The sequence below is a fragment of the Monodon monoceros genome, unplaced genomic scaffold, assembly GCF_005190385.1.
Source record: "Monodon monoceros isolate NGI ecotype Baffin Bay Population unplaced genomic scaffold, NGI_Narwhal_1 Super_Scaffold_5, whole genome shotgun sequence".
Taxonomy (NCBI): Eukaryota; Metazoa; Chordata; class Mammalia; order Artiodactyla; family Monodontidae; genus Monodon; species Monodon monoceros.
The window spans coordinates 26104825-26114599 of record NW_021703782.1 but is presented as its reverse complement, the minus strand read 5'-3'; the positions used below and the strand labels follow the sequence as shown (position 1 = coordinate 26114599).

At 43.2% G+C, this 9775-nt stretch overlaps 1 protein-coding gene across 1 annotated transcript; it reads right to left on the bottom strand.

The window, feature by feature from the left end:
* Positions 1 to 2879: 2879 nt before the first annotated feature.
* Positions 2880 to 9167, bottom strand: CTSV (cathepsin V). Its single transcript, XM_029204076.1, has 8 exons — positions 8499 to 9167; positions 7191 to 7327; positions 6761 to 6883; positions 6518 to 6664; positions 6195 to 6419; positions 5574 to 5739; positions 4571 to 4688; positions 2880 to 3814 (listed from the first exon to the last, which is right to left on the bottom strand). The coding sequence occupies exons 2-8, from the start codon at positions 7314 to 7316 to the stop codon at positions 3715 to 3717; spliced, it is 1005 nt and encodes a 334-aa protein (XP_029059909.1). The 5' UTR covers positions 7317 to 7327; positions 8499 to 9167; the 3' UTR covers positions 2880 to 3714.
* Between the last annotated feature and the right edge of the window lie 608 nt (positions 9168 to 9775).

The window sequence follows — 9775 nt, the reverse complement described above, 5'->3', positions numbered from 1 at the left end:
CCTTCTAAGATGAAGGGTGAGTTGTTGCATCTGGCCCCTCCTATAACCAAAAAAGAGGCACAATGCCTAGTGGGACTCTTTAGATTTTAGAGGCAACATATTTCTCATTTGGGCATGCTACTTTGGTCCATTGATTGAGCAACCCAAAAAGCTTAGTTTTGAGTGGGGCTCAGAACAAGAGAAGGCTCTCTAACAAGTCTAGGTTGCCATGCACGCTGTTCTTCCACTTGGGCCAGATGATCCAATGTATCTAATGGTGTTTTAAGTGTCAGTGGCAAAGAGAGATGCTGTTTGGAGCCATTGACAGACTCCAGTAGGCAAATCATAATGCAGACCCTTAGGCTTTTGGAGCGAAGTTACGGTATCCTCTGTGTATAACTACTGTTCTTTTGAGAAACAGTTTTTAGCTTGCTACTGGGTCTTAGTAGAGAATGAATGCTTAACCATGGGCTACCAAGTTCATGAGCTGCTCATCATGAACTGGGTATTACCCAACCCATCAAGCCAAAGAACAGCACTCCATCATCAAGTAGGAGTGGTATATATGAGATGGCCTGAGCAGGCCCTAAAGGCAAAAGTTACATTAAGGAGTTGCCCAAATGCCTGTAGCCCCTACTTCTGCCTTCTCTCTCCCAGCCTGCACCTACGGCCTCACATGGAGTTCTCTACAATGAGTTGCCTGAGGAAGAAAATACTTGGGCCTGATTCACAGATGGTTTTGCATGATATACAGGCACCAAGTGAAGTGGACAGCTGCAGCACTATAGCCCCTTTCTGGGACACCCCTGAAGGGCAGGGGTGAAGGATAATTCTCCCTGTGAGCAGAACGTTGAGCATTTGGTTGTTCATTTTGCTTGGAAGGAAAACTGGCCAGATGTGGGATTGTATACTGATTCATGGGCTGTGGCCATGGTTTGGCTGGATGGTCTGAGACTTGGAAGGAACATAATTGGAAAATTGCTGACAAAGAGGTCTGGAGAAGAGGTATGTGGATAGAGCTCTCTGAATGGGCAAAAAGCGTGAGGATATTTGTGTCCCATGTGAATGCTCACCTAAGCGTAACCTCAGTAAATCAAGTGAATAGGACAACCTGTTCTGTGAATACCAGTCAGATTCTTTTCCCAGCCACTTGTCATTGCCAATGGGCTCATGAACAAAGTGGCCATTGTGGCAGGGATGGAGGTTATGCATCGGCTCAGCAACATGAGAATGTGAGCTCCATAAGGGAGGTACTGTGACTATTTGCTTTACTCGTGTCCCTAGAGCCCATACAGTGCTGTCACATAAAAGTGACGAATACTTGAACGAGTAAATATATGAACTAGAAAAGTTTTAAAAAGTAGTACTAAGGAACGAGACCATGGAGCAGCTCTTGGTAATAGTTTCTTACTAACTTATTTAAAAATAGAGATGATCATGGACATTTGTGAAATTCCATGCTTAAAGTGAAGTGATGGGATACCACTAATATTTGCTTTTTTAAATCCCAGAAGTTTTTTTTTTTTTTTTTTTTTTTGCTTTTCAGACTTCTCCTGTTACGGAGCACAGGCTCTGGACGCACAGGCTCACGGGCCCAGCCACTCTACGGCATGTGAGATCTTCCCGGACCAGGGCACGAACCCGTGTCCCCTGCATTGGCAGGTGGACTCGCAACCACTGCGCCACCAGGGAAGCCCTGCTTTTCAGGCTTTTCTATCAGTCAAAAGGTAACTGAGATTAGGAAACATGGCCAAATTAAAGTTTTACAGGCAAACACCTAATGTGGTCTTATTACTCTAACTTTCATCAATCACCGACCATTAACAGAAATAGGCAGGCTATAATTGCTTTTAAGATTTTGTAAACATACCTTGGAGATACTGATTGAAATACGTGCTATGAATGGAGATTTCCTTATTACAGAGCCCTTTCCCTCCCCTAAGAAGGTGCCCAAGTTTTAGAGCTACATACCCATGTAAGCCAGTTCCTTCCTCACATTTGCTGAATTCTCTCTCACCTTTCCTTATTTCCTTTGCAATTTAACTATAATAAGGAACTGTTTAGATATCTGGACTATAAGTAATACTGGTAGTTAAGTTTGTACTTCAGATTTTTGTGATGATCAAAATTTGTTTCCAGTTCTATTTATTTCAAGTCTATTGGCTCCTTTGAAAAATCCTGTTAGATGATAGACGCGGTTTGGAACTTTTTGCAAGCTTAATATATTTGAAAGTTATAGAAACACCAAATATACTAAAATATAATTTAGACATCTGCAGGGGGGTCTTCTGATTTGACAGACTTGAAACTTTTATTAAATAAAAAGCCACCGTACTTTCATTCAATTTAGCACCTAGATGTTTCCCTTAGTCTTTAGTTGTTCCAGGATGCTGTACACAGTTAGCCTGCTGCTATAATGTAAGATGAAGGAATCCCTGACTGCATGTGGTAGACTGTGTTTTCCAAAAATGGCTGTGGACAAAGGCTAGTGAAGGTTTTGTGGGATATAAAGTTCCAGTTGTGCTCCATCCCTCATTCCCTTCACAATGGATTATGGCTGGATTAAATATTTCTGCAGTTTATTCCTTGTATTTCCTTGATTGGGAACATGAGATTTTTTAAAACATATACACGTGCTTCTTCAGCTTGCAGAATGTAGGTATATTTGTACTATTTTTTTTCTAATAAAAATACGTGGTTTCTGCAGAACAGGTTAAAGAAAATAATCGTCCCTAATTCACCCAGAAGTTTGGCATATTTCCTTCCCATCTTTTAAATATACAAAAATACTGTTATTTGTATTTACTATCTGTGTAACCATATGCTTGGGCTGTTTTGTTCCTTTCTGAGTTTTTTAATTCAGAGATTAGGTAGCTAAGCCCAAGTTTGACCTAGTGATCTCTCATCAATCTTCTGAGGCCAGAGGACTGTTTTTCTAGGCCAGCCTCATTTCTTATGGATCTTGAACAGATTTCTCCAGTTACTAACAAGCACCTGAAATTTGTTAATCACAACCATTAAATTTACTTTTGGGAACACTAGGTTAACATGGTTGACATAAAATCTGCATATTTATAACTAGAATATCTGCAGAGCCACCCAGTGTCTTTCTCCTAATGAACCATTTGCACATTCAGTTATGTCTTTATAGCCCAATTATATACCCCAACTACTACAAGTTAATGCATTAAAAAGAGAAAGTTCCACCTTTACGTGTTGAATTAAAATTTATTGTAAAAGATAAAGTTTTATGTATCCTTTTAAAAAATGAAAATTCAAAAGTCTTAGAGTTAAGCAATGAGTCTTCAACATTATAAAGCTATTTATAACAGTAATTAAAGTAGTGGTTGGGGCTTCCCTGCTGGCGCAGTGGTTGAGAGTCCCCCTGCCGATGCAGGGGACACGGGTTCATGCCCCAGTCTGGGAAGATCCCACATGCCGCGGAGCGGCTGGGCCCGTGAGCCATGGCTGCTGAGCCTGCGCGTCCGGAGCCTGTAATCCGCAACGGGAGAGGCCACAACAGTGAGAGGCCCGTGTACCACACACACACACACACACACAAAAAAAAGTAGTGGTAACATCTAACCCTTATAAAAATGTCACAGAATTCAAATCACTACTTGGATCCTCAATGGTTCAGTATCTTATCTTATACAATAAGGGTTTGGCCAGTTTTAAGATAAAATTCCTCCAGGTATGCTGTCCTCAAGTCCTCTATTATCACCATCCATCAGCTCACACAATGGGATAGCTGGCTGCTGTGGCAATTCCACAATGGTTGTTCTTGTCTTTGGCCATTTTTATGTAGCCATTCCAGCCCCATTCTGGACCCCAACTGAAAGAAGAACATGTTTTCCATTTTATACAAAGCATCAAGTACACATTACCTTCATTAATAATAATAACAACTAATAATTAAAATAGTGCATAGCATGTATCAGGTACTATTCTAAGTTCTGTTACATATATTTATAAGTATATTGACTCCTGTGGGTCCTTATCTTAACTTTTTAAGATAGGAAACTGAGGCACAACTGACATTCCAATGTAGCAGTCTGTCTCCTCAGGCTCATCTCAGTTAAAGAACTTTAGCTGTGAAAATTGATCCTCACAACCCTCAAAGACCTCTGAGAGCTGGGAGTAGAATGCAATGACAGGATATCAAATGATTATCAGAAAGGATGCACAGAGGCCACTGGACTCTTGGACAATCTTTCAGACTTAAAGAATGAGCAGAGGCAGATGTTTCTGCCCACTACTCCTTGTTCAAAAATTAGAGACAGAAAAAGGAAACCAGCCCTCAACTCTACAGGTGCAAAATCCTTTATATGAAACCCCTGGGGCTGGATGTGTTTCTGAATTAAGAAAATTTTCAGAATTTAGAAATGCAATGTTACAAATACATAATAATAACCCCAACAAACTTGCTACAGAATCTTATAATCGCATATCAGTATTTCTGTGTTTAAGTGGGAGAAAGACTTCTGGGATTTCAAAATTGAGCTTTTTTGGACCTGGAATCAAATACTGCTTCCAAATAAGGATTCCCTTTTCAATCTAAAATATAAATATAACATTTGGAGTTTTATACCTGTTCTTGACAATCCAAAATTTATTGTTATTTGAATCTGTTCCTTCAAAGCCATAGCCAACCACCAAAACACCATGATCCAGGTCTTTGCTGCTGCAGTCTGAATCATAATAAATACCTGGGAGAGTAAAATTCAATGTTAGGGTGAGGAGTTCCAAGTGACACATGACAGTAACCCAAGCTACCAACCAATTAAGAGAAGTATCTCAAAATTCAGTGAAATGTCATAAACAAATTCCAAATAAGACTTAAATATTTGACCAAAAATAGTAACGGCTGATGAAAAGGAAAAAGAAAAATTTAACTCACTAGAAATCAACAAAATTCAACAAAATCTTAGATATATTTTCTACCTAAAAAATATTTCCAATAATAAGACCTAGTTATCAAGGTTAAGATGATTTAGGCATTCAACTACTAACTACTAATATTAATTAGCATAATCCTTTCTACTCCTTGAATGCCAACTAAGAAAACAGCACAAAACAAAAAAATACTTGGGCTTCCCTAGTGGCGCAGTGGTTGAGAGTCCGCCTGCCGATGCAGGGGATGCAGGTGATGCAGGTTCCTGGCCCGGTCCGGGAAGATCCCACATGTCGCGCAGCAGCTGGGCCCGTGAGCCATGGCCGCTGAGCCTGCGCGTCTGGAGCCTGTGCTCCGCAACGGGAGAGGCCACAACAGTGAGAGGCCCGCGTACCGCAAAAAAAAAAAAAAAACTTGAACCACAGGGTTCTTTACAGATCTAACTACAATAGTAAAAAACTTTTGGAAAAAGGGACCAACAATTGAAGAATAGTTACATAGCCATTTAAAAATATTTATGAAGTTTGTCATCATGAGAAAATGCTTAAAGTATAATGTCAAATGGAAACATCATTGTTATTAAATGCATACACTCAAAATTCTACAGTCCTAGAAAACAGGACTCCATACCAGAGTCAATCATGGTCATATTTTCCACTTTTCCCTGCCTGAATTTCTATAATAAAAGAAAAACACCTACCTGATTTATAGAACTGGAAGGATGTATGGCCTGCATCAATAGCAACAGAGATGGGCCCCACAGTTGCCACTGCCTTCATAAGGGCCTTCTCCCGCTGAGGGATGTCCACGAAGCCAGTGTCATTGACAGCAGAACACTCGGGCTTATACTTACAGCTATTTGTTTCCTTTTAAAGATAAAGGGGAAAGAGACTTGATTATTACCATCCACCTTATGAGGAACATGAACTATAGGACCATAAGACGCAGCAGTTTGCAGCTTAATAATTTCTAAGTCAATTTTGTTATAAAGCAGCCCAACAAAATGCTATTGATTGGTTTGAAATGGAAAAATTAGTAGATATTTCTTCAGTAAGACCACTTAGGTCTACCTGGCCATAAGAAATTTTTCACTATGGAGAAATATGCATTATATGCAGAATGGTGTACATATTCTTCACGTTACATAGAAGTAAGACAAGCTATGTTAACCATCAAATCAGAGACCTATGCAACAGCTGATAATTTATAATGACAGTTCTGACGGTTTACATCTAAAATGTGAATGCTGAATAAGATGTCTGTTATCTCTGAAAGTGTTCAAAAGCAGAGCTGTCATGACAAGATAAGGAGTTCCTTTTACCTTTCCAAGATATGGATAGGATTCCTCTGTGTCCAGGCCTCCATTGTCCTTAACATACTGGAAGGCATTGTCCATTAAGCCACCACTGCAACCCTCATTGCCTTGAGGCCGAGAGCAGTCCACCAGGTTCTGCTCACTCAGTGAGACAAGTTTGCCAGTTTTCCAGAACATCTGTCCTTCAAGGGCGCCAGTGGCACTAAAAGCCCAACAAGAACCACACTGACCCTGAAAATAAAAAAGCCATCAGTTTACAAGACAAAGACCAACAACAGCCCATATACCTAAACATTCTTAAGAAAATCTGAATCTGAATACTGTCATACCTGATTCTTCACAGGAGTTACATAGCCTTTCTTAGTCCAATCCACAGATTTGGGGACTTCAAGAAAGAGAGGTTCATGGAACACTTTCCCCTTTTTGTGCTTCTGGTTTTGAAAGCCATTCATCACCTGCTTAAATTCTTCACTGGTCTTTAAGGAAAAGTAAATAAAATGTTGAAGAAGTTATTTTGCTAAAGTACTGAGAAGAGGAGGCACAAAAAGTTCAGCAACTCATGCCACACTCACCATGTCACCAAAGGCATTCATTGCCATGGTGAAGCCATGTTTCCCTTGGCTGTATTCCTGATTGTGTAAGTCAATCATTTTCATATTCTTCTCCCACACTGCTCTCCTCCATCCTTCTTCATTCTAGATGCAAACATATAACTGGTCATTTTTACTTCTATTTAAAACCCAACCCATGTTCACCAAATGGATTTGCAGACAGAGAAAAAGAAAAACTGTTGTCAGGGATGGCTTTATACTTCTGAGAGCTGTTCTCCAAACTCTGACACAGGAAAATATGCCCATGCTGTGCTCAGAAATAGGTGCCATTAAGTTACTACCTCGATAAAAGCTAAAACAACTACTCCAGAAACTACTCTCCGGCTATAAACTCCAACAGCATGGACCATTGTCTGTGAGGTCCCTCTGGAAATTTTCAGATGTTACCAACCATGCCATACAGTCTCCCATGTGTTGCCTTCCACTGGTACCAGTGTGCATCTAACATTTGATCAAGTTTTGGAGCAGCTGAGGCTATTCCCAAGCAAAGGGCAGTCAGGAAGAGTGAAGGATTCATGTTTCAAAAACCTAGGAAAGAAAAAGAATTAGTATTTGATGAGGCCAATGCTTTAAAAAAGCCATCCTACTTTCTCCTGGATGTTATAGCCACTATGGTGGACTAAGAACATTTAAGTGATCTTCTCAAATATTTACGGAAAGTCTGTGAAAGAAGGCTAAAGATATGGGTGGAGAAAAACAGGTCAAAGACTTAACACAGTGGAGGTATTTGATTCAGCCATCAAAATGAAAAACAGGCTGACAAGTGCTATAGGAATTGAAACAGACTTCACTATGAGTGCAATGATAATTTAGGTTTTGATAATAAGTTCTGCCACAACTTATGTGTCGGCATCTTAAGGCAACAACTAGGAAACCGTTGGTCCAGGTTATTTACTGAACGTATGGAGGTGAACCAAGAATTTTATTTATCAGGACGCCTGATCCTAAGTAGGGACAGACATGTATCTCAAAGAGTTAGATGGCTGCCTCACACCTTTCTTCTTGGCTAATAAACAGCAGGGGGTGAGATATGACTTCGAATCTCTGCTACCTAAATTGAAACCTTTCTAAAAAGCCTTCCCAGGAGAAGGTGGGCAGGAGTGCACACTGCGCTCCCTACCCTTGTCCTGTGTAGCCCACACCCCCTCCCTCGCCCTCCAGACCGTGCACGCGATCACGTGGCACGACGGCGCCGAGAGCCCCCAGTTCTCGTGCCCGGTCAGGGCCAGACTCTTGGGGCTCAAAGAACCCGTCTGGTTTGAGCCCGCACCCGCGCTGTAGGCGGGGCCAGGCCGGGGACTTGCTGCCCAGCTCCCAGCCCTTCGCACACTCCCGTCGCTTCCAGAGGCTGTTTATGGCGGCGCAGGGAGCGACGGGCCCCTTAGCCCGGAGTTCGGGGGTCACACTGCCGCGACCGACCCGAACTTGTGCCTGCCACCTCCCAGAGGCAGACCGGCCTAGGACCTCCCCCGCCCCCCGGGTGGCGTCAGCTCTGCCCTGGGTTTCCCAAATAGCCCTGCCCCCTTCCCCACCTCAGGCTGCCAAAGCTTGAGGGAGCGCCGACCCAGCCTCATCAACTCCCGGCGGGCAGACGCTGTCGTTCCTGCGGGTCGCGCCTGCCCCCTCACCCGAGTCCCTGGATATCCCTCCCTCCAGTCCCCGTCCCTGACCCGCCTCGGCCCCAGACTAGGTCGCTAACCTGCGGCTGCCACAGCTGCGCAGGCGCACTCCACAGACGCACGTAGCTCTCCCCAGGTCTCCGAGGCCGGAGGTTCTGGCCGGGTCGTGCCTGACTCTGCCTTTAAAGCCCTGGTTTGCGGCCCGGCCGCCCCTGCCCCCATCGCCTGCCCGCGCCGCGATTGGCTGAGCTGGCCAGTGGGCAGGGCCTCCGGGCGTGAGTACTCTGCGCTCGTGATGCGACTCTGTCCCAACTTGTCCCAGGGAAGGCAGTGCTAACGTCAGTGGAACCGAAGACGAAGAGCTGGGGGCCCCTGGGCAGCGCTGAGGAGGAGTCCGGCGTCTCTGGGGACTTGGATCAACTAATTACCTCGAGTGCGCTCGGCCGGTGGTTCACGAAAAAGAAGCAACAGGGAGGCCCAAGCGGATTTTCAGCGTAACCCTGTGCCTCCTTTAGTCCTGGAGTTTTTGGTGAAAGTCTGCGGGAGGGCTGAGAACTGTCTAGTTTAGGGGTTCCCGCTTATTCCACAGCAAAGGTGGGGCGGGCTGGAGGAATGCGGAGCCCTCAGGCAGAGGCGTTACCTCCCGGGCCGAGGGTGGTACCAGCTGAGTTTGAGAAGAATCGGAGCGGAATGGCAGTTCTTCAAAACCCGTGACGCGCTGGTCGCTACCCAAAGCCCAGGAGGGAAAGGGGACGGGCTGGGTGGGTCTCCAGAGAAGGCATGGCATTTTGTAATGCTTCTTTCCCGTCTTCCCGGTCAGGGGTTCTTCTCGCCTCGCAAGCTTTCCTCAAAACCAACAGAAACGAGTTATTTACAGAAAAATTTGTCTTAATTAAAAGAAGAGCGGGTGGGAAAGAGCAGAAACCGCTTTTGCTTCCCCACTCTCTGCATTATGGATCATTAAGTCTTCCTCAATATCCAAAGTGCTTTTCTTCAGATATAAGAAATGTACTTCTAAAAAGAGTAGTTTAATCACATTTAATATCAGGGTTCAGGTTTACATGGTTCGAAGAAATGTTTTAGTGGAGGAAAAAGTAGAGAACTAAAGATTTAAGGAAATTGATTCAGAAACTTTTTAAAAAGTGACTTTAAAAAATTATATAAGAAACACATTCGTTATAGAAAACATATTTTAGAAAGTAAACACCCCCCGTCCCCTCACCTATAACTCCTTTATAGGCATCTCTCTCTCTCTCTATATATATATATGTATATAAAACAAAAATGGAGTCATAGTGCATGTCGATTTGTAAATTCTTAGTTAAAATTAAATTGGTAACCTTCATAGAAGCACAGA

Excerpts from the sequence above, each read along its gene's own strand:
- CTSV (XM_029204076.1), bottom strand. The coding sequence starts at position 7,316 with ATGAATCCTTCACTCTTCCTGACTGCCCTTTGCTTGGGAATAGCCTCA. Across the intron at positions 6,884-7,190 it reads ATGGGAGACTGTATGGCATG|AATGAAGAAGGATGGAGGAG; the intron begins GTTGGTAACATC and ends GTTTGCATCTAG. Across the intron at positions 6,665-6,760 it reads TGAATGCCTTTGGTGACATG|ACCAGTGAAGAATTTAAGCA; the intron begins GTGAGTGTGGCA and ends TTTTCCTTAAAG.